A 24,738-nucleotide genomic window follows, 5' to 3' on the forward strand; every position below is an offset into this window, starting at 1 on the left:
TTGATAATTACAATACTTTAATTAAATACTTTAAATTAGTAACTTAAAAATCTTCAGATTAATAACAATAGTAAAATAGTCAAATACTTTAGATTAATAACAATAGAATTTTAAGAATAATAGAATTTTAATTTTATCATTTAAGATATAAAATTCTATTATTATTAATCTAAAAACTACTTTAGATTAATAACAATAGAATTTTATATCATACTGCTAGAGAAAACTGTATAATACAATACCAATGAAAGTTGAGAGTGTGACAGAAATATAAATTATCCAATCGAATCGAATTCCCTCCAAGTATACGAAATTACGATAAAATATAATTATTCAGTCTAATTGGTACGTCGTCCAAATATATAATTACGATGGCATATAAGTCTTTAACGTGATTCCAAGCGAACAAGGGCATGATCAAGGGCTGGATGTCAAACAGTTTGCCGTTAATTAGATATCGATAATGAAAAATTCATGGGTAGGCTTGGCCCTCGGTGGGAGCCGATTGCATCGGCCCCGGGGCCATAAGAGGATAGGATTATTATCCACGGGAAATGTCAAGCTGCTTGCAATTTCCGGTTCGCTTGATCAACGAGTTTCAGGCGTAAACGTGCCTCGATCGAGGCCGGCCGATTAATTATTTAGAAGTAATTCTCGACCGTGTTGTTCGTGCACGTTTGCAGCAATGGCTCGACCCGAGCAAGAAGATCGGCAAGCAGCTGAAGGTGCAAAAAGGAGATCCGAGCTCGGACGTGCACACCCTCTACTTCGGTGTGAAATTCTACGCGGCGGACCCCTGCAAACTCATCGAAGAGATCACAAGGTGAGCAGATTGAATTTATCTTGTCACGTTGTCCGAGGCTAGTTCGCCAACTACCCTCGACATCGTGGCAGCTCCTTCCCCTCTTTCGAATAATTTCATCCGGCCTCGAACCTTTGGGGTGACGTTTCTATTTGAACTTCGTGTATTTGGACGTTCAGGTTGTTGCGGATGAAACGATATTATGTGTGAATTACATCGTTCAATGCTTTTTTCTTCGACACACGTTTAAATCGATCTTAGTAGAAATTATCTTCTTAATTAATCAACTGCGATATATATATATATCACGAAAGGGGGTTAGGAGAGTTCATTGATCCTGCATTGACAAACACGTGAAGGTTATTAACACCCGCTGCAATAAATTATGAGAAACTTCGCAACAACGATAGAGATCTGTGAAATTATAAAGAAAATAAATTTCCTTCCATAAATCACACCTCGTATCTCGTATTATTAGTATTTGTTTTATACTTGCTACGCCTCATATCTCGTATTATTAGTATTTGTTTTATACTTGCTCGTTACAGCAGTATTAATAGAAATTAAATTACACTCATTTATCCTGTATCGTCGTCGTCGTCAACGTGACTACGCTATCCCATAATATCTCACAGCATGATGCAGCAATTAATCTTTAATTCGCGTATTTCCCGCTTTCAAACAATAGCACGCACCTCACAATTTTCCACCCCATTATTTCTCCTCGACTTGAATTGCCGAACGATTAATCGCGTAGGAAACAAACGCGAGCTAGAGAGACACGGCGATCGGTATCGGGGTTTATTACGAGAATCTAACAGTACTACGCCGTTCTCCTTGGCTATTACAACCGAGGAGATGGAATTCAATTGTGCAGTTAACTAAAATTTACGTCGTTTTACACCGGTCGTTCTTGAATTGATGGACGATCGCACGTTTCGTAATCTCTCAATCAGTTCCGACACGGCAGAGTTGGGCAAAATGTAATCCGATTCACGCTGAAACCGCCAAAATGGTCGAAATGAATTTTGAAACTTCGTCGAAATTTTGTAGATTTACAACGACGTGTTCTCTAAAAGGAGATCATTCTCTGGAGGTACACATTTGCAATATTTTCTTTTATGTTTATAATGAAAATGTTTTCGGTATCGGATAATTTGCAAATTTTTCATTAAATTTTTCGTCGTGTGATAAAAATAATTTTGTAAATGTTGGCATTTGTAGAACTTTGTTAGATTTTTAATCACGTGTGAAAGTAAATATTTTAATACGTGAAGTTCTAAATTCGACAAATTGATTTTACTCGACACGAGAAACTTTATAAACAATTATTCATCCAAACACACGTTACTAATCCTAATAAAATGCAAATCAACCATTTGTACTTTGTTCGATCAGATTATTTCACTAATGAAATATAAATTAGTCGATTGAACGATTTAAAAAGTTCATTTAACCGATTGCGCTGGCAACTGGTTCGCGGACCATAACGAGTGACCCGAACCGTATACAATAACTCGCTTTCTTCTTCCATTGAACTCGTCGGTATGATATCACTGAGGATAGAAATTATCAAGAGGTAATAAACTCATCATTTGTTTTGTCTGGGTTAACATTTAAATATACTTGGAACTGAGATAATGTTGCAATTTGGGGCAAAAGAATTCTCGACGTGCGCGACAAGGGGTTAATAATTACCGATTCATCGATCAACGATTGCAATTATTATGATCGCGCTCAATAATCGATTACAGAGACGATCGCAAAAGATATGAACTTTGCATACCGATAACGAAGAGTACCACGCGTTTCCGCGTTCGCGTGTGTTCGTGCACACGAACGAGCTCTCGGCTTTGTCGCATTGTGAATACGAAGCAGGCACGTTTGCACGCGTATAGGTCTCGTGTCACAGGCACTGGATGCCTGTCTCGTTATCCTAATGAGTTGGGCTTAAAATTCTTCAAAGCACGCCTGAAAATCTTTTTACCTCAGCGCCATACCAGCGTGGCGAAGGAGTTAAGAGAATTTCAAACACTCCTTCCCCGTCATTGCACTCGTTCCGGTAGCGTAAGCGCGCTTCTTTTGATAAACAAATCGCTCCTTTCGATGCAGCTCACTATCTACCCATTCTTCTTCCCCCTCGTCTTCTTCGTTTTTCCTTTCGTTTCCATTTTGCTCGTATTACAGACAACAAATTGTCAACTTTATTACGGATAAACATCCACTGTAGATTTTCATATATTGTCTCAATGTACAATTGTTTCTCATTTTAATCAGAAAAATATAAATTGGTTTCTCATGCAATGTTCCATTGATTATTGACTCGTGTGAAACGTTAGCTAAAATCAACACTTGAACGCTTTTAATGGGAGTGCATAATTAATATCGATTAAATGGCAATTGTATTCCGTCAATAATTTTCAAGCCACGAGCTGAAACGTTAGACGCACCTGCCACATTCAACCCACAATGCATTCCGTTATTAATCTTCAGAGATGTTTGTACCGAAGTTCTAATAGCCGTAATAAAGTTACGGTATTATGACGGAGCACGTCTAATCTTCGTTCAGGTTATCGCTAAGATTCTTCGAATGTCTGACTCTGAAATTGTTCGTTCTAGAAACTTCGAATCAAATTGAAACCTGTGTCTAGGAAGAAATTGAGGTTAAACTCCTGTCAGATTCGTGGTTTGCCTGAGAAAAATGTAAAAATATTCGTGTAATTATGAATCGTGTTTGAAAGAGGCGTTTTTCGTTTTTTTCTTTCAATAATTAATAGTTGTTTCACTTTCCTTCTTGTCAATTTGATACATTTTTCATACATTGTAAATTGTGCAAAAAATTGGACGACTATGCCTAAAACTAATTGAATAAAAATTTAGTCCATTTACTGTTATTAAGGAAATTTGCGAATCGTATTAATCGCGCGGAGGTTTAGGCGAGGCTTAGTTACAAATGAAATTTCTAAAATTAAATGTCGAAATGAAATTCTGAAGACACGTCGAATAAATGGAGTTCGCATAAAATACTGTTAACTATATTTTTGCTGTACTTTCCCCAGACAAACCAACGTTATTTCTCGAAACTTTTCATCGATCAAATGAGCAACTTATGTCCGTGAGTGTCTCACGATGCGTTGAAGACGTTTTTAATGGAAATCTAGAGAAAAATTGAGGATTCTGTCACCGATAAATCGACTCGATTGATTCGTTCGCTCGCTCGTGAGAGTTTCTCAACCCCCTCTTTGCACGATTGCAGCTTTCACCCTCAGCGATCGCTTTTTTCTTTCTTCTTTTTCACCGCGTGGCAAACTCCGTTTTCCTTTAAACTCCACTTGCTAAGATAAAGCAACCATTTTTTTTTCTTTCCTTTTTTTTCGAGACTTCGCTGCACTCGGTTATCGATCGTATCACCGCGTTCCTTCCGCCTGTGGTTCGAGCGTGTGCGAACTCGACGAAGGGAGTTACCACGTCTATCTCGAGAATATTCCGGATTCTCTTCCGTGTGATCGAGACGCGATGAGGGCTCGTTTCTTCTCGCCAGTGGGGGAGTTTTAATTCTTCGATTTCCTGCAGCGTGGCGTAGATTATTAATTAATGATCAGACGGATAACATGGTTGGATTTTATATAGAGTTTATTTTTTCAAACATCTACGAGCAAGTACTTGGACGCCCTGAGCGAAAACTCGTGAATTTCTTCGCGGCAAATGTTCGTTCTTGTTGAGAAATCTTTCAGAGACTCGGTTGTATAATATAGCAACGACTTTATCAAATAATGCAAAATTTTTTTACATTTTCTTGAACGTCTAGAACAATTAAAAAAAAAAATGTATTTTAAAAAGATCTCAAAATTTTATTTTCCATCTGAGAGTTAAGTTTGAAACATTGGGAACTGAGTCGAGCTTGAGGTCGGAGTTCTGAGAAGTTGAATTAGAAAACGTAATACCCTTCATTTTCGTATAATGCACGTACTGTATATACATTTTGCCAATATATCCACCTCGTGAAACTCGTCGACTCGTTTGATTGCTTTCACGAGGGATTTCATGGCAGTAATATTGTCATTACATATGTATCTGAATGAAGAGCAACCATTCCCTTATGGAACTCTGAAAATTGTGCGTTTCAGTGCACGATAATTTTTCTGGGGAAAAGTCTTCGAATTTTTAATAGGAAATTCTTCGTCGCGTGAATGTATTTGGAGAATCAATGTCCCTAGCTGAACGTATCCTAGATAATCGCGATTCCAGGGAGAACCTGTTTTCTTTATTAGCTCCTCTTCGAGATGAAGTTGTGCAGGTTTTCGTTAAAATCACGTCCTCGGCTTCTCGCAGTTTTCAGCGCGAACGTAAACTGCAGCGCGCGTGAAACGAACTATATCTTGTAATTTAGATGGACAGGTTCTCACCGTTCTCTTCAAGAAACGCTGTGTTATTTCCGATCTTCTCTTTCCTCGTTACGTCGTTTCTGTTTCTCGTGGAACTTATCAAGTTATTCCCATCAGTTTCTAAATATCTTTTACATTAATTTCTCTTCGGACAAGCGATATATTATTGAGCCTATATGCACACAATTAGCTTTTGTTTATTATTTCCATTTCTCGCGAGATTTCTAAGATTTATCAAGATGTTTCTATGAGCTTCTGGGTATTTTCTCTATTATGATACATTAATTTTTCTCTATGATTCATTAATTTGTATAAATTATGTACAATTGAGCCAATATATGTACGTACAATTCACTTTTGTATACTGTAGCTGTGCTTGATTAAGAAGTACTAGTTTAAGTACCTACTTTAACATTTTTGAAATAAAAGTTTATTCAAAATAAAATAAAAGTTTAATCAAAATTCTGTCGACTATATTTTATGATATCTATTATGGTACATTAATTTTTCTCTATGATTCATTAATTTGTATAAATTATGTACAATTCAGCCAATATATGTACGTACAGTTCACTTTTATATACTGTAGCTGTGCTTGATTAAAAATTAGTAGTTTAAGTACCTACTTTAACATTTTTGAAATAAAAGTTTATTCATAATAAAATAAAAGTTTAATCAAAATTCTGTCGACTATTTTTTATGATATCTATTATGATACATTAATTTTTCCTGTGATTCATTAATTTGTATAAATTATGTACAATTGAGCCAATATATGTACGTACAATTCACTTTTGTATACTGTAGCTGTGCTCGAGTAAAAAGTAGTTTACCTACTTTAACATTTTTAAAATAAAAGTTCATTCAAAATTCTGTTGATTATATTTTTCTCCACAGTTAATCGAGGAAGATATAAATAAATACGTTGAAAACCAAAATAATATTCTTCCTGAAAAATGTCCATGCATTATTTTGGCATAGGATTGTCACTCATCAATTCTATGCCAAATATTTAATGAAGACTACAACTATGTAGAATATTCTTGGACATACGATCTTAATAACGAAACAGCTCATATAATAGCTGCTTAATAACTTAAGCAGATTAAATAACGATCTGTGAATATTAATTTTAATAGATGTGCAACTTAAGCATTCATCTACTGAGAATGAGTAAATCATCCTATACCACGAAGTCTAAAGTTGACAAATCGAAGAAGCGAACACTTTGCTTACACTTGACTCATCAATCGCTCTATCAGAGCTCTATCGAATTACCAAGCACACTGCATACTTTTATCTATAGCGATATCAGTCCCCTTCGACCCCTTTCGCGACTTCGTCAAACGAAGAAGATCGATCCGTCGCACTTCGGATTTTCACCGCGTGTCAGGGTGGGAAAGTTGGGCGGTATTCGCGGTGATGTTCGAGCTTGTCTGTCCATTATTCAAGATTTTCGCGGTTAGAATGAAAAGTCGACGTCCGTTCGGCTGATTCAGTGGTAGAGCCGTGTGTATCCCGACGAAAGGAGAAAAAAAAACAGCGTTTCTGGAAACGGATGAACTCAATCTATATGCAAATGCGTTCATCTTTTATCTCGAGTATGAGCAATCGATGGACGATTGTCGCGGTTCCGTCGTGATTCAACACGAACCGCGGTTTATCCGTATCTAAAGCCTTGCGTCCATTTGAGAGTTTCTCGAGAGTACTCTCAAGCGTTGTGTCCATTTGAGAGCAGCTTTGAGAATTTTCATTCTCTGAGAGAGTGATACTCTCCGAGAGTTTATTATCCGATAGAACTCTCAAAATCGTCCATTTGAGAGTTCATTGTCTGTGGTCCTACTCACTGTGGTGTTTATTACGAAACACGAGTGTGAACAGTGACATCGCTATCATGGAGATGCAAAAAATGTGTGCCCTCATAGTTGCCCATAATATTTTAAGAAAAAAGAAAAATCAACGTAAAAAGAAGAGTTCAATAATTTAAATTATTATATAATATTTATATTTATATATAAAATTTATATAATATTTATATTTATATATAAAATTTATATAATATTTATATTTATATATAAAATTTAATATATATAAATATAAATATAAATAATATTTATATTTATATTAATAATATATTTATATGTAATTAATAAATTTATAAATAATTAAATATTTATATTTATATTTATATATAATATTTAAATTATAAATATTTATATAATGTAATTATTATTTAATGATTTAAATTAATAATTATTTAATTATTATAAAATATTTAATTATATAATATTATACAATATTTAATTATATTAAATATTATATAATAATTTAAATTAAAAGAAATTAGTTCAATAATTTCACTTTTTGACCACACTTTTTTATTACTCATTATTCTGCTCGCACGAGAGTACTCTCAGGACTTTGAAACCGCATCGAATTAATTTCTCGAAATGTTTGAAAATCCGTCTCTCCAATAGCTGACGATATCTCCCCGTTCACGTCTCCGTTCTCGGATTCTCAAGTGACAAGATCGAGCGCTCAGAAAAATTAGAGCGAGCCTCGAATATCCCTCGCGAAAGCGAACGAGAAAGACCGCGAAGTTTTTACCACGTGAAAAGAGAATACGCGAGTATTAAGACGCATCGGATGGAAATTGCGCGCTAAACGCGCAATCCTGTGCTCTCAACGTCGTCAAGTCCTCTTCGTTTCAAACGGAAATTTTAATTTATTTCATTCATACCTGCGAGGGTTTTAACGAACGGTGGATCTCGTCTTGAAGCGTCGCGCGAAACGACGTTAACGGCGGCGAGATAACTCGGTCGTTGATGCGAGATGGTTGAACGTTCGCGATTTTTGGCGTGTTCGCCGAGAGAGAACGAGTTTTTCAAAGGGGAGATACGATCGGACACGTCCGCGATATGCGTTTTACGGTCGCAACGTTCGCTGGCTCTGTTGCTCTCGCGAGTGGTTGAAGACCGTGTGCTTAGTTTCACAATATCGTGGCGTTCGGACACGTTGAAACGCGAAATGCGGAAATTTATGGGACTCTTAGCGCGTCGGGCGCGTTCCATTTCCCTCGGCGGGGGAGAATCGCGGACATTTCAATTCCATTTTGTTGGCTGTCTCGATTTTCTCGTAGCCAACAAAACCCGATAGAGTACGATTAACGAGGGAAATACGATGACAAACGTCGTTAAACGATCCGTGCAGAATGCTCAGGGTGTGTCTGGTAGAAAAGAACATTCGTTGTCACAACATATTTATATGTGTTGAATATAATTTTATAAATATAAATATACTAATAGCATTTTCCATTATATAAATGGTTTCAAAATTTTTGTCTTTATAATGGAATATATTATATTTATCCTATGAAAAGAATAATTATTATATTTTCTTTAACAATATTATGTGGATTTCCTGTTTTAGTTGGATTTTATTCAAAAGATTTAATAATTGAAATTTTTTGTTTAATTTTATTTAATGTTATTATTTAGAACGATATTAACTATTTCTTATTCAATTCGAATTGTAAGTAATTTATTAAATAGTAGATTAATATTAAGTTTAATTTATTTTTATGAAGATAAATTAATAAATTTTTGTATAATATTTGTCATCATAACAATATTGTTATTAAGAAAAATGGTGTTTAATTTCAAATTTACAATTTTTAATTTAAATTTATAAATATTTTGTTATTAAAATATTTATTTTAGGTTTTATTTTAGGTCATAGGCTATGGTATTCGATGCATAACTGTAATTTCATTGAGATTAACATTTTAAAGAATGTTGGCTAGGATTTCTAAGATTCGGATACTGTTAGTTTCAGATTCGGAATTTTATATTGTATAAATACAATGTTTATTTTAATCAATTGCATTTAACGAATGTAAGATACGTGTTTGCATATTCATATATAATTATTATTAATTACGGTTTCTGACATCTAGATATTATTCATGTTAGATATTATTCAGAACATTAATTTCTTTTATTATATTTTTAAATGTATATATATTTTTTTATATTATATTTTATTACATACATGTATGTATTTATTAAAATATTCCAGAAATTGAACGTAGCACCATTGTATCTATGTCTTGAAAACTTTGACTAACTCACTTTATATATTGATATATTTTGAAACTAATATTCCAAAAATTAATCTACATCTAAATTTAATTTAGAAGTTGTAGCTAAGTTATAAATTATTGATATCATTAAGAAAGACTTTCCAATCGATAAATCGTCGATCGGTCGATTTTAGAAATTCTTCGAGGGAACAGCAGATAAAGAAGTTTCCCTGTAAGATTAACAGGCAGCTGCGAGATAACGCTAACGTTCTTACTCGAGTTGACCCGATCGAAATTGCGAAAACTATGCGAACTTTGCGAAACGTCTGATAGCTGTTTCAGCTGTATCAGACGGGAGTGTTGACCCCTCCGGTGATCGAAACGGAAACACCTCTCTCGTTCCCTTCTAACAAGTAACTTGGAATTCTTGATTGTGGATTAGCGTTTAGCCCTAAGGCAGCGAGTTTCTCGCCGGACCGTAGCAATTAGCCTTGACCGGCAATTATCTATCGAAAATGAAAATTATAGAGAACATTGTTGAGCCCAAACGGTAGGCGTTTCAGTAGACCAAAGTCTTCTCGACTTTTGTTCCTTCTGTCTACTTTTGCCACATTTTCGTACCCATCGTATATGCAAGATACGAAGAAAAAATGCAAAATTCTATATAGAAAATAGGTCATTTTTGTTGGTCTTTCAATTTTTTTTTTTTTTTCTTATACGTTCGTTTATTTTTATCAGTTCTTTTCAATCGACTCATATTGTTAAATTTTGTCTTTTAATAAAGATTTATGTTAAATAAAATGGAGAAAAGCGAGTCGAACGAAATGAAATGGACAGAGGAGACTCTCGAGAAATATTACGAGGTTATTTATCATATTCAAAAAAAAAAAAATATATATATATATATATACACTTTCTAAAGTAAGCAAATTCTACCTTTCGAATGTTACCATTCCCATGTTCAAATCCCGACCAGACGGACCAGACTCAACACATTTTCACAAAGCTTTTCTCCTCCTGAGAAAAAAAAAATCACAGCTCCGTGACAACCGTGGCGATATACGGTTAGAATCGTGGCAAGGTGGGGCATGTTTGAATTCACAAATCCCGTGGAGCTCCGAGAGCTCCTTAACAGGCGTCAGAAATCCCGACTGTGCATCAGGACAATGATAGAACAGGATATGGGATATAGACAGCATAACCACAACCATGATTGAAGGAGTAGCGTGACCGTTCAACCGGCAAGGATAAAATATTGCCGTCTCGACGATCCGCCACCTCTCTTCAGGCACGGGCATTACTTTAATAAAATATTTGAAAAATGGTTATTCAAATAACATCTTATTTGACTCGACTTCGGAGTAATCCCACGTTAGTAATTTTCCTCGAAGTTATTGCATTATTTCTGTTTGTCAAATGAAACGATTTCTTTTTTTTTCTTTTATTTCAGTCTGTATCTTGTCGTTTGTATCTGGGAATAATTTTTTAAACGGTGTCTAATTCTATTTATTGTATATGTATGAAAATTTACTGAAAAGTTTGTTGGAACAAACGAATAATTTTATTTCAGTTATGACGCTTTGAATAAAAGATAACAATTTAAATTGCTTCGACCAATCAGTTATTAGAAATAACGTAGAAAACTTAGGGATTCGAATGAATTATTCCCAAATAATTTCTTAAATTCAAATATATAAATTCAAATATATTTCTTAAATTCAAATATAATTTCGTATAAAATAACAAATAACCCGACATGTAAACATACGGAGAAGTAGAAAGTATTTTCGAAATTGTTCGAATCAAAATTTATCCAAACACAAACTAAAAGATAAAATTGAGAATTATTTCGTTTGACAGCCAAGTAATAACACGTTATTTATATTTAAAATCTAGATAAAAATCATGTTCACTTCGTAGTTACTTCGAATAACATCCATCCAAGAAACGTATCGTTCAATTTGTCATTTTTGAATAATGCCCTAACCTAATAAATCATATTTCAATTTCCACTCTTTGAACGAGCCTTCTCCTGAGAACTTTTTTAAATCGTCTTTCTCCTCATCTTCCTTCGGCGACTCGTTCGCGCGTGCACGCGATATCGCGATACGAGGCGGGACGCGCGCAGAAATGAACAATTTCGATGCACTCGGAATTCTCAAGCGACTCTGGAATTCCCTGGAAATTTCGATGCTCTCGCGGCCAGCCGAGGATCGAGGATAATCGTCCTCCGTGACGTCGAACGAAAATCGTCCGCATTATCGGACGATCGCGCGAAATTTCACGGCAAACGACGCGTTTTCACGCTCTCGGGGAATCGATGATGGCTCTCTCGCCGCCTTCCGAGTTCGTCGTTCAGTGAATACGTGCCTTGGAATGTTTCACAAGGGAAATACTGACTGCCAACGATTTATCGCGACAAAGGACTCGGTGTTGTGTCGTTTTCGCGAGAAATTCAAGAACGAGTAACTTATTTCTTTGCAACTCGTTGAATCGTATTATTCACGCAAGACTGATCAACGATATAACCCTTTGTGCTCGATTTATCTTCAATGTTGTTGAATGTAAACTTGTATTTAGTTTTAGGGAAATGAATTAAGGTGAGGAGAAAAAAATTCCGCGCGCGGCTTGTAACTACAAACATAGTGTTTTACTTTAGTTATTTAATGTTACCATCTACAGCGTCACGTACGTTTTAAAGTAAATTAGTGTTGCCAGCTCTAGCATGACATACGAGTTATATAACAAATTTGTATTGTCGTCTCCAGCACAACTAAAAAAATATATATATATATATCTAAATATATATCTAAAAAATATATATATTATTAATATATCTAAATATATCTAAATATATTATTATAATATAATAACTTAATAATATATCTATATATTTAATAATATATCTAATAATAATAATAATATAATAATAATTAAATTATATATCTAATATTAATATAATAATAATAATATTATAATTTAATAATTAAATAATATTATAATAATATATCTATATATATATATATATATATATTATTAATATATCTAAATACATATCTAAAAAAATATATATATATTGTTTTTTTTTGTAAAATAACAAAAATAAATATATATTTAGAAATTAAATGTTTGTCGTATTTATTAATATCTAGTCTTGTCAAAAATAAATTTAATTTATATAAAAAAAAAGACTAGAGTCGAGAACGCTTAAAACACGATTAAATAAAGGTGGTAGTGCACGAAGCGGCATCGGAGGAATCGGCTGGCAATTCCTCGAGACTTCGAGGAGCGGTGCAGCGAGAGCGCTGTCTAAGAAACGCGACGAGAAGAGAGACGTCTTTGCCCGACTTTTGAAAAATGAGAAAGCGGCCTGGGAAGCGAATTGACAATTCCGTAATAACGCGAGTAGATTTATAGTCAGCTGACGCTGACATGGCGCGTTAATAAGCGCTGCTCCCCGCAATCGTGTAACGAGGGAGAAAGAAAGGAAGGAAGAAAGAGAGAGAGAGAGAGAGAGAGGGAGAGAGTGGGATCAACAAAAGAAAAAGAACTTGCTTCGAGTGAGGAAAGGAAAACCTATGTCGTATATTTCAGATCTTGCTCATGTGTTTATCACGTGAAGATGATATACGACGTAAATGTGTGTAAAATCTGCATTCTCTTTTCTCAAATATTACGCGCGAAATTGACAAATATGCGCAGCATCTCGTCATTTTGTCATTACCGCCGCAGCCGCTTCGAGAGACAAAATGTCAGCTGTGGAAAATGAACAACGTCAACGTGCACGTTGAACGTATCGGAACAACGACGAGCAAGGCGTGACGCTCTGAAATATGACACAAGGATTTCGTATAAAGCGCCAACATTCGGTGAAACGAAAACCAGAGGCAATTTTCGTCGCCGTATATACGAGAGGGAAGAAGAAGGAAGGAAACAGCGGGAAAGGGAAGAGAGGGAAGAGGAGGAAAGTATGAGGTCAAACGAGCAAGAAGCAGACTGATTGAGCCGATGACTGGAAAGGGGGGTGGAGGGGATTCCCTCTGGCGAAAAGAAAGAGCAACTTAATAAATGGGATCTTAATGATTTCAGGATGATATATTAAATTTCTTTTGGAACAGGCTGTTGAGACGAGAGGTACTATGACGCTTCTCGTATATGTGTTTGTGTTTCGGGTTGAAACGAATGCATCGCGGACGAACTGAGCACGGAAAAACGGAAGAGCGATGGTAAATCTCATGGAATTACCCTAAAAGGAATTTCGCAAGTAATCCTTGCATCAGCGGATGCAAGGGAGGAAGGAGATAAAGCGCGGAGGGGAGGGGGGAGGGGAGAAGAAACGGAATTCGAAAGAGGGAAATGTCCCTCGGGGATTCGGTCTGGCTTCGGTGGATTCGCAACCGGCCGTGGAATTATTCATGCGTTAATAAACAGCGTTCGGGGATCGTGTATATCAAGAAAATGAAATAGAAAGGGAGTTTATCGCGCGACGAGCACAGACAGCCCGGGTTCTTTAAACGAGGATGCTCGTTTGCTGCCGAAGATACCTGCTACTGGAGCAACGAGAGAGGACGCACAGCGTTTTCCAAGATATACGAGGAAATATCAAAATGTTATTCCGTTTGAATGATAGTTGGAATATTATTCTGAACTTTGCAAGTAGACTGTGGATTTCTATATGTGTCCAAGAGAGAAATTTTTACGATTTTATCGCCGGAGCTGAATTTTTATTTCATTTCTGGAAAGAAATACCGGTTTGCGTAAAAATGCACGCATCTATTTACTTTAGAGAAATATATTTTCATTGAGCTAAAATCCAAAAGTCGAACGTTAATTTTTGATTTCGAATTTTAATAAAATTCTGTTCTGCTTTTTTGAACGATACCGCACAAATATAAATAAACCTTTGAGGTTCTCTTTTAAGAAATTATCTTAATATTAATAATATTATAATATCTTAATTTCAATATTATTATAAATTATCTTAATATTATTGTAATATTAATAATATTAAGATAATTCCTAAATGAAAAGTTACAGTGTGTTTCTGAGATATGTAAGTGTAGCTTTCCAACTCATTCAGCAATTACGTATGAAAAAAGAAATTTACAAACTTTGCCTATTTCTCGACAATTCAACGTAGCTCACGTTCGAGACAGGATTCCAAATTGACTTCTCAATCTCGCAGCAATTTTTCCGCGTGTCTGATACGTAATCGCGTATTCAGAACACGTGCAACAATAGAAAAAAGATCATTTTGCTCTTCCTCTGACGCCAACAGCTTCTATTCATCTTGACAGAAAGAATTTTTCTCGGAATTGCACGTTGCAATCTCGTCTCCCGGAGCAAATTTCATAAACCCATCACGGTGTCAGCAGAATGTAAATAAAAGTATATCGTTTAGGGTGTTCGTCGTTGATAGATCGTGTTCGCAAATGAGACAACGGAAAAGTTGGCAAAACAGTCGAGATGAACGTGAGATGTGTGGCGAAACTCAGAGTGGAGGGGGATGAAAACGAGTGGACGAGCGAGGAACGAGGCGGCACGAGAGATTGGCAGGCAGAAAATGAAGAAAAAGCGGGAGGAAAAAGCGTGCTAGCGAAAAGGAATCTGCTTGCGAGAGGGAAAGATGCCACGTGCACGAAATGGTGAACAGGCGTGAAAGAAAAGAGACAGTGGAGTGACATGGACGAAGAGAGGTCGTGGTAACGGATGGTATAAGCGACAACGAAGGGGTAGGTGCGGGAAAGGAACTACGAAATCTTTTAACGATGACTTTACAAGAAGAGAAACCGCGAGGGCAACGATGGTAAAATCGAAGTTCGCGGCGACTCGAGCCGCAAATTGACCCCATCTCGTAACTTTGCCTCTTTCCACCTCCTTCCCCTGCCTTTCTTCTTCTTCTTCTTCTTCCACTTTCACTTCTTTTTTGCCCCTCTCGCGCGCCTGATGTTCATCACATGTCATACGTCATTAACTATATTCACAACCCGTGTATAGTAGCTGCCGAACGTTTTTTCTTTTCTTTATATTTTTGCGAAAAAGAGAGATCTATTAAAGTAAAATTCAGCTTATAAAATACCGTATATAGGTATAAATTCGTCTTCGAGAGGAAATTTCTTTTAGGAAACTTTTTTCATACGTTGAGTGTAATTCTTCGCGGATAGATTGCGGATTCTCATCGCAGAGTTCTATTTTTGTAAATATAACTGAGAGTTTGTAAAAATAAAACTTTGATTAAATGTTTTAATTAGCGCTATATGTATATTCTGTGCAATCCTGCAATTTAAAAATTTCGTATAGGAAATCCGCAATCGATTTGTTATATTACTTTGCAAGATGTTGGTTTATAAGTTTTCGAATTTTTAATTACTTAATTGATATTATTGTACTATCGATGGTCGTAACAATTTAGGTTTCGTATTATTTAATTTCGGGATTTTTAATTCTAATTTTATTATTAATCACTATCAATAGTAAAATATCAAAATCTCAATAATATAATTATAATAAGCATTTGTAATGATTAATTACAAGCGGTTAATATCAATAATAATACGTGTTTTGTATATCTTTGTTCGATAAAAAGATGCAACTATCTGTTTTCTTTTTGATTCAAGGTACCAGTTTTTCCTGCAAGTAAAGCAGGATATCCTCCAAGGGCGACTTCCTGTGTCGTTCGACCTGGCCGCGGAATTAGGAGCTTACGTCGTTCAATGTAAGAGCATAACATTTTTCCACATTTCTTTCGTGAAACAATATATATATATATATAGGCTACAGTGTTTTATGCATTTACGGGAAACTTGAAGGTACAGTAACGAATAGAACGCACGCAATATGATAAAACATATATAACAAAGTTTTTTATTTAGGTTCCATTCTTCTTTTTTCTAACTCTGTTCGTAGAATGAAATGAATTTGCATGAATCATCCGCAGTCTACTAAATAAATGTCGCAGTTGTTGGCAATTTTTACGTGATTCATTGTCAAAACAGAATAAAACCGCGATGCGTAATTAATTTTTACGCAGACGTCGCAAGCCGCGCGTGTTGCTTCATAGAAAAACTGTCTCGAACAATTTTCAGTTGATTATCATACTTTCTAAACCGTCACGTCGATGAAAGAGACGTGCATAAACACAATCGAACCGAATCATCTTAAAATCCATCAGTTCCCGATTCCGTGGAATCGCGGCGCGATTAAAGTGCACGTCTGCGCATCATCTCCCCGAGGTGGAAATACGAAATAATTACGACCGGTCGAAAATGCGATGCGAACAGCCGACACGTACAAATTATGCCGCTCGATCACGGGAAATATAAAAGAAGAAGGAAAGCAACGTTGCTCGAACGATCGAAATTCCGGTTTCTTTCTTTCTTTTCCTTTCTTTTTCGTTTCTTTTTTCGGAAGCAAGGGCAGATTTTTCAAACGGAGCGAGGCTGTAATTTCCCGAAGGAAATGCATCGTACGAATGTACATATCGCGGAGGCAAGAGCGATCAATCAGACGGTTAATATATTCGCCCGATTTCTTTTGGCAAAACGCGCGGCTTTCCGTTTCAGCCGGCCGTTTAGATACGCGAAGATTATTACCGCTTCTAATGAACGTTGTGATTAAAATTGGTGGCTTTAATTAAATCTCGGACGTATTAATCTTCTCAAGGTCAAAGAAAGTTAGCCGGTAGACGCAGGAAGAGGCAGGAGGGGCCGGTAATACCGTTGCTGCAAACCATGTCCGTTGCAAAGCTGGATTAACTCTTCTCTCCTTCCTTTTTCCCGGCTCGAGCAACGAGACAATCTTTCTTCTGTTTTTTGTTGTCTTCTTTTTCTCTTTCTCTTTTAGAGCGAAAAGAGAGTCGTGCCTGTGTGTTAATTGAACGAAATAATTTAAGAGGGACTCCGCCGGAGAAACAGAGGCCACCGTATCGAGAGGAATCGGGATTTAAGAATTCAGAGAGACGTCGCGCGATTCCGTTCGTTTGGCAGAGATCAAGCAAATGCTGTTTTGTCAAAGTTCGCAGAAAAGTTCAGAGTCTTTCGGCAATCATTCTCTAGAAATTTTATCAAAAACTGTTTGACACTCGTGCATTTTCACTTTCAATAATTGGCAGAAATAATTTAACCCTCTGTAACCAGAATTTCGCCCTCTCACGTAATAAGATTTTTACACGGATAAGTATAATACTTTCTACAACATTTAGTACGTGAAACAATTTTCTGTCGCGATTCTTTTGTACATTATTTGCGAATTAATAAATTATCTGCAGTGTAATTATTACCATTTTCTCCAATCTAAAGTCTAGTAAACTGATAACTGTTTGATCTCTCTCGTAACGTTCTGCAGATGAAACACAACAATGAAACGATAATCGAACATAAAATAAAAGTATCCTACACGCGTGAAATTTCCACAATGTGGCCTCGAGTTAATTTTTGAGACTGGCTAAACACGACGCGAAATTGTCGCAAAGAAAACTGCTCTAAGTGAAACTAAGAGCCACGTCTAATTAAGGGAAGACAATTCGAAGGCGTGACGAACGAACCCGTGAGTCGCGAGCACACTCAGACGTAAAGGAAAATCGCTTAAGCGAGTAATCTCGCGGAGACAATTTGCCAACGTAAACCTCAAATGGTCTCCCGAGTGCCTCGTCCCTCATTAGAGATGCCGCTATAATTCTGAAAATGAGGCGTAGCTCCTTTTGTTTCGTCGTCAACGGCTCGACTTTGCTCGCGTCGTCTTCCGGTACGATTCGCGCCGCAACCGTCCTTGAATCTCGCACGCAAAGAAGAGATTGTTCTAGTCTTCCTATCTGGAATGGCGCAGGGTTATCGAGATGGAGTGGCTCTCAGCTAAATGACTGCGAAATGATTGGTCTTCGACAGATTTTGCAACGAAATAAATTACAGAGAAACGTAGCAACGTACATACGCAGATTGTTAGAATTTATTAACAAAGATTAAGTTCCATTTGAGTTTGTTCCGTGCTATAGTAATATTATATTAATATTAATATTATTACTATATTATTATAATATATTAGTAATATTATATTAATGTTAAAAGAATTTAAGTACTTGATATGTTTATGATAGAGATTGGCAATGAAATTAAATCAAATCAAAAATTACACAATTGAGTTTTCGACAGATTTTGCAACGAAATAAATTACAGAGAAACGTAGCAACGTACATACGCAGATTGTTAGAATTTATAAACAAAGATTAAGTTCCATTTCAGTTTGTTCCATACTATAGTAATATTACATTAATATTAATATTATTACTAATATTATCACAATATTATTAAAATATAGTAGTAATATTATAAGAATTTAATATTATAGGAATTTAAGTACTTGATATGTTTATGATAGAGATTGGCAATGGAATTAAATCAAATCAAAAATTACACAATTGAGCTTTCGACAGATTTTGTAACAAAATAAATTACAGAGAAACGTGGCAATGTACGCAGAATTTATAAACAAAGATTAAGTTCTAAGTTGGAACATAGCAGTAATTTTATATTAATGTTATAAAAATTTAAGTACTTGATATCTTTCTGATAGAGATTAACAATGGAATTAAATCAAATAGAAAATTACATAATTGAGCAATGATGAGACATAAATTTCTGTGACTTTGAATATTTGTATTAGTTAATTTTACGAATTAGCAATGTTCAACTTTTTTTCATGAGAAATTTTTGAGAACTATCAGGTCAATAATTTAGCACCATTTATACATGTACATATATTGGAGTTCGATCAAAAGAGCCGAGTGAAACACATAAATAATATTGAATAAGTATAACAAATTAAGAATATATTCATCTTTAAAATTTTGATGTATTTTTTTCAATACAAATGATTAATATATATATAATTAGTATATATTTTATAAATATATCATCAATATAAATAATTATAAATACATATGTAATTAGTATAATTTCATCCTCTTTGATCCATCATTAGTCGATAAAAGTCAAAAATAATTAGCTTAATAATTATCGAGTGGTATTTGATAAATTCCTGATTACCGAGTGCTACCGATAGCTTTCGATAAGAGGGAGCTTGATTCAAATGGCCTCCTCTGCGTTTTCAGCGAAGCTTCATTTACCGTAATTTGTACCGAATTAATGCTAACATTTAATTACCTTGTTTAATTAGCTTGATGCGACGTACAGTATTTCGCTTAACGCGCATAATTTCGCGAGTAATTAATTTAGTTGTACATTAGCACGTTCCTATACGGAATTGTAAGAAAATTCGTTTCTTTCGTCAGTCAAAATTCATTTATCAAAATGATGTTACCACGTCAATTCAAAATTACTTTTCCCGCAATTTTACTTTAAATTTCAACGTAGGTGTAACTGATAATGAAATAAATTTGTGTGGCCAGAGAATAATCAATTTTGCAATTTTTCACAGAAATTTTATTGCATTTTTGAAGATTCGAAAGCTTGTGTACTTTATCACGCTGTTCTTGCAATTTCATTCCTCACAAAATAAATTTCATCAATGGTAATTCACTAGAGTAAAGTCCAAATAAATTAACATTAACCTTCAAGTGATGTCGCGTGATCGCAGATAATTAAACTTAAGATATTTAATTTCCGTTTGAATGAATAAATAAAATTGAGTCAAAATTTCAAAATTAAGTAAACTTTTACGGTGCCTAATGATGAATTATTGAGGCTCAAAGATCTGCCGAATCGATTTAATTAATCTGCTTTAATTTCAACTTTCAACCGTTGTCTCCCATTAACACGCGAAATATCCAATGAAGAAAGGTGCGCGACCTCTTTAAATAAAGGGTCGTTGCACCGTTCTCATTACCCCCGTCCATTTTTTCGCCGGATATTACCGCCTGCTAGAGCGAGTCGCGCAACGTCCGATAAGATTTCGCACGGCGGGGAGATCAGCGTTGCGCCTGCGGTCGCATCGAAGTAGACAAAACACGACGAGAACGATGAAACGTGTGCAATTTTTATCGCGATAACGCGCGCCGCCTTGAAACCAGCGGATCGTGGAATCAGCGGAACGTGGCGCGAGAGCGGGACAGAGCGGCCGAGGGGAAATTTCACGGGGCAACGCCTAACGCTCGGGCACGCTTATTTCCGAGAGGAGTCTAAACAAAATTGCATGGTAGGTGCTACATTATGCACCCACGCGGCACAAAGCCGCCACGTCGAAATTACACTTCGCGATCGTTTCTTTTTCGTCGCCTTTCCGGTGAGCGAGCAACGCGCGCCACGCCGTGCCCCCCCATCGAAATTAGAGATCGCGGTTTTCAACGCGTACTCGAAATACACGTGCACTCATACACACATGGCACGAGAGTCGAGGAATTAAGGTTCCTTAAGGACACACGTGCACGCGTTTTTACGTTTTTCATGTGTGATGTAATAGTTGCGGTAATAACGTATCTGTATCGTTGATTCACAGAAGTATTCAGACGCTCGATGAGAACGAAAATATGGTGCAACGTTCGAGCTTACCTCAAAGCGTGAAATCTCTACCGAACCAGTATCTTTTGTCTTCAAAAATATTTCAACGTCTTGTAGATTGGAAAAATGGTGATAGTTTTCTTCAAAAGAGGAAAAGTAGATATTCAAACATCCTGAAAAGTACCTTTTCTTTCTCTGTGACCAAATTTACAACGATCTTGAGAATTAAAATGTTCGCTCGTTTATAACAATCCTTTAAATCCCTCGCTGTACGATCTCTGTTTCTTACTATTTTGTTGAATGTTAGAGTTAAACTTAATTGTTATTTTTATATTGGGAAATCAAAAATAAAAAGAGTGAGAATATATATATTTGTACGTACTATTTCTCACCGTTTAACGGAGTTCCAAAGAAAGCAGCATGCGAAGAGGAATGTACGAAAGAGTATCCTCGTTTTCATTTCACGGCCTGAAATCAAGAGGCTGTGCAAGAGCACTCCTGCCCCGTGGTAAAAAACACGGGCGATGTGAAAAAATCTCCGCATTTTCAGCCGTTTCCGCTCGCTATTAATCGCGAACCCGTTGCAAAACCTTAATTGTGGACTCTTGTCGAGAAATACATGAATCTCGCGTGTAAACTAGATTTGATCTCTTTGGTGTCACTGACTGATTGCTGATGAACACGGATCTTCGTGTATTTATGAGAAATTTGCACGATATGTAAAAAATGATTAGTCAAATATTGATTATCGTATTGCTAATAATGAGAAAAAATTTCCATGATAATTAAGTTATTGAAAGTAGCTAAAATATAAAATTTATATCAGAGAGCATAGTGGGATAAGTTTATTAATGGAAAACTAAATCTCATCCAACTAAACATTTAACGAAATAAAAGAAACTTTTAGTTTTTATTTATCTGTTTTACGATGATTGTTATAAATACAAAAGTTACGAAGTCATTTCAAATTTGATCTAATCTCAAATTTCTAATCGATCAAACCGAAATGTCAGTTAGAATCGTAAATGTTTAAATATCTAGAAGCGATAAATTAAATTGAAATTCGTTGGTATCTCGTTCGTCGAAAAGCAATAACAGACCAAGGAAATATTTTCAACGAAGTTCTGTAGAACCTCTTGTCCTTTGAGCACAAAGTATCCGAGAAAGGCGCAGAGACCGATCTAAAAAGATTCGCCGAACATGTGATTTCAATTTCACCCAGCGAAAAGAGACGTCCACGTACGCGTACCGCGTTAAACTTTTGTAAAGTGCTTCTAACTTTCCATCCACTGCAGACAGTTATTTCTATTTCGAAATACTTTCGTTCGAGCACCGATGGAACGAAGAAAGTAACCAATCTTCGCGAAAGAGAGTTTACTCTCTTATCTCCTTCACTTTTCTCCTACATAACCTGCCGTTGAGTCAAAGTTCTCGTTCGCACAATGGCGTCGTGTACTTTCCATCGGGAAATACGGCGCGCAGTGATCAAATTGAAAAACAAAACTACGCGAACAAACTTTTTTTCAGCAACATTTCAATGGATTGTTTGATAAAGCTGTAAAAACTGTGTTTGTAAATACGAAACTATTTTAATATTTGTAATAACTCGTACTAATTCCGTTTTAGGGAATATCTTCTTCTTCCACTCTTGTTAAATATCTTTAAATGACCAAGGGTCATTTTTTTTTGAATTTTCAAAGTTTAATAAAATGGAGAAAGAAAAATCATCAGTGGGTTTTTAAGGGAGGAAATTCCAGTCTTCAAGATTTTTGAAAAATACTTTGAAATTCAGTAATTTTTGAGACAATGTCAGAATTTTTCTCTGTACTTTCAGTTTTTTGCTCGAATTTTTACAATCTTTAAGAATAAAATCGTTATACTTTCCCCCTTCTCTACTGGATGTGAAAGCATTTTCGAAAGAAACTCGGTATTGTCAAAGCAGAGGTTTCACGAGGCTTTTGAAAGTGAGACCAAGATGAATTGTCATATGATTTTTCTCACGAAGCTCTTTAACACCAGAACCACCAGAACCGAAGTGGCCAAAATGACTAATTCACAATTCTTTTTAGTTATATTACAGATACGAGACAGTTTTATTTCTACAGGTTTAAATGATTTTTTTATAAAATACACGAATAAAAGTTTGCGTGTACTCTGTTATATTTTTATTTTTCTCACTTTAATTATCTCTGATGAAAATTCTATGCTTTAGTCCTTGGTTGTTCCAGTGTTACGATGTCGAGACATTTCGCTATTCAATTTACATAGATAGCCGATTGATTTCGAACCTATTTGCGATTGCAAATAATGGTCAAAGTGGTCAAAGCATTTCGTGGCATCGTTCAAACGCACGAACGATACGTAAAGACGACGATGCGAGGGTGTGAGGGGCCCCGGCTTGAAGGAAGCTGCAGTAGGTCCACACGCGTTAGTTATCTGCTGCTGAGATTCAAAGTCATGCAAATAGAGAGAAAGGGTGGACGTAGCGATGCAGAGAGCTGAGAGAGAGAGAGAGAGAGAACGACAGAAAAAGATACGGTCGTGTTTGCGTCTCATCGCCGTCAAAAGGGACGAAATGAATGCCCTTTCTTCTTGTTCAGTCTCCTCTGCCCGTTGACAACGACACGTGGAACAGACGAGGAGAGCGTGAAGCTGCCGTACAAGAGAAAAAGAGAAGTGCAGATAGCGAGGGAGGGAGGAGAAAGGGAAACAAAAAGAGAGAGAGAAGAAAAGGGAACACGGCACGCGTTTTGCTTCGCGAAATGGAGATAAACTTCTCTGAATGCGACTGCGGTCCGCGCCGCGGATGAGATCACCGCGCGACGATGGATTGCGACATCTTGAGCAACAGAATTTTTACGTGTTCGACTTTCCCGCGTGGCCTTTCTTTCTCGCGCCTCTCCGCGCGAGACCGCCGCTCTTCCCTTCGACACTGCCGAACCAAAAGTCCTCGTTTCGGAACGTGATTCTACTAACGATCCTACGATCACTCGTACTTTGATCCTACGTTCAAAATACTAGAGCCTCTGTTTCTTCTTCCGAAGGGGTCATGACAGTTTGATTTGATTTTCTTTCTTGATTTCGTTTCTAGAACAAAGCTGATTGCGAGTATCTTCAAACATGATGACAGTGAGTCGCAGCAGTAGTTGAGAGTCTTTCCGTTTTAATAGCGTTTTCACACTTCAAGTAGCATTCGAAGACGTATTTGTATTGCTCGAGGTTGAGCTCTTTACCGACTTCTGCTGATTTTTGATTTCGTCGATTTCAAGAAAGGAAATTCGAAACATTACAATCGTTTCGAGGTGTAAACTGTAGAAGTTACGTTAGCAAGATTAACATCTTTTTTTTTTTCTTTCCTCTTTCAACATTGTATTTCAACATTGTATTTTAATCTTCTGCCACTTTCTTTCCTTATCTCGACGATCGTGAAACTTACAGAGATAAACTCTTCGGGCGCTGAGCGTGAATGAACGTCTCAGGTGTTAGATGATAAGCAAATATTAGGTGTTTGGAATAGTGCGAAGAGATAGAGTAAGTACGTGCGTACATACGTACGGAGATGTGTGGTAGAATACATATTGACTTTGAGTGTACAAGCGTGTAATGCGAGTGTGTTAAAAAAAAAAGAAAAAAAAGAAAAAACACATACACACAATTCAAGGATCATTGAATTAACTAGCCATTAAAAACGAGAGAGTAAATTGGTAATGAGTACTACGGAACTAAAAGCAAGGAATGTGTAATAAACAACAAATGGAAATCAACAAAAGCTAAGAAAACAACTTGTCCAAAGACAAGTCGAAAGATACAAAAAGGAAACATCTCACGAGTCGATATTCTATCGTGTTCCATGAAATTCATATTTTTCACGTCTGTTGTACGCAGGGAATTACCTTCGAAATTTATTCGCGTAACTCGCCCATAACAACATCGCTTCTATTTAAGCAGGCACTCGATATTGCACCGTTCCCCTCGAAAACAAATTCCATATTTTTTCTTGCTCCGTGCAGCGCGCAGCAA

General features: G+C 36.2%; 1 protein-coding gene across 1 annotated transcript in view; it reads left to right on the plus strand.

Moving 5' to 3' along the window:
* Window positions 1-24,738, plus strand: part of LOC122530036 (band 4.1-like protein 4) — a 92,807-nt gene that overhangs the window by 55,685 nt on the left and 12,384 nt on the right. The window contains exons 5-6 of the mRNA XM_043656663.1: window positions 684-823; window positions 15,886-15,983. Coding sequence (XP_043512598.1) covers window positions 684-823; window positions 15,886-15,983 — 238 coding nt within the window. The remainder of the gene's footprint in view (window positions 1-683; window positions 824-15,885; window positions 15,984-24,738) is intronic.

This window comes from Frieseomelitta varia, unplaced genomic scaffold (genome assembly GCF_011392965.1).
Source record: "Frieseomelitta varia isolate USP_RPSP 00005682 unplaced genomic scaffold, Fvar_1.2 scaffold_322, whole genome shotgun sequence".
Classification (NCBI taxonomy): Eukaryota; Metazoa; Arthropoda; class Insecta; order Hymenoptera; family Apidae; genus Frieseomelitta; species Frieseomelitta varia.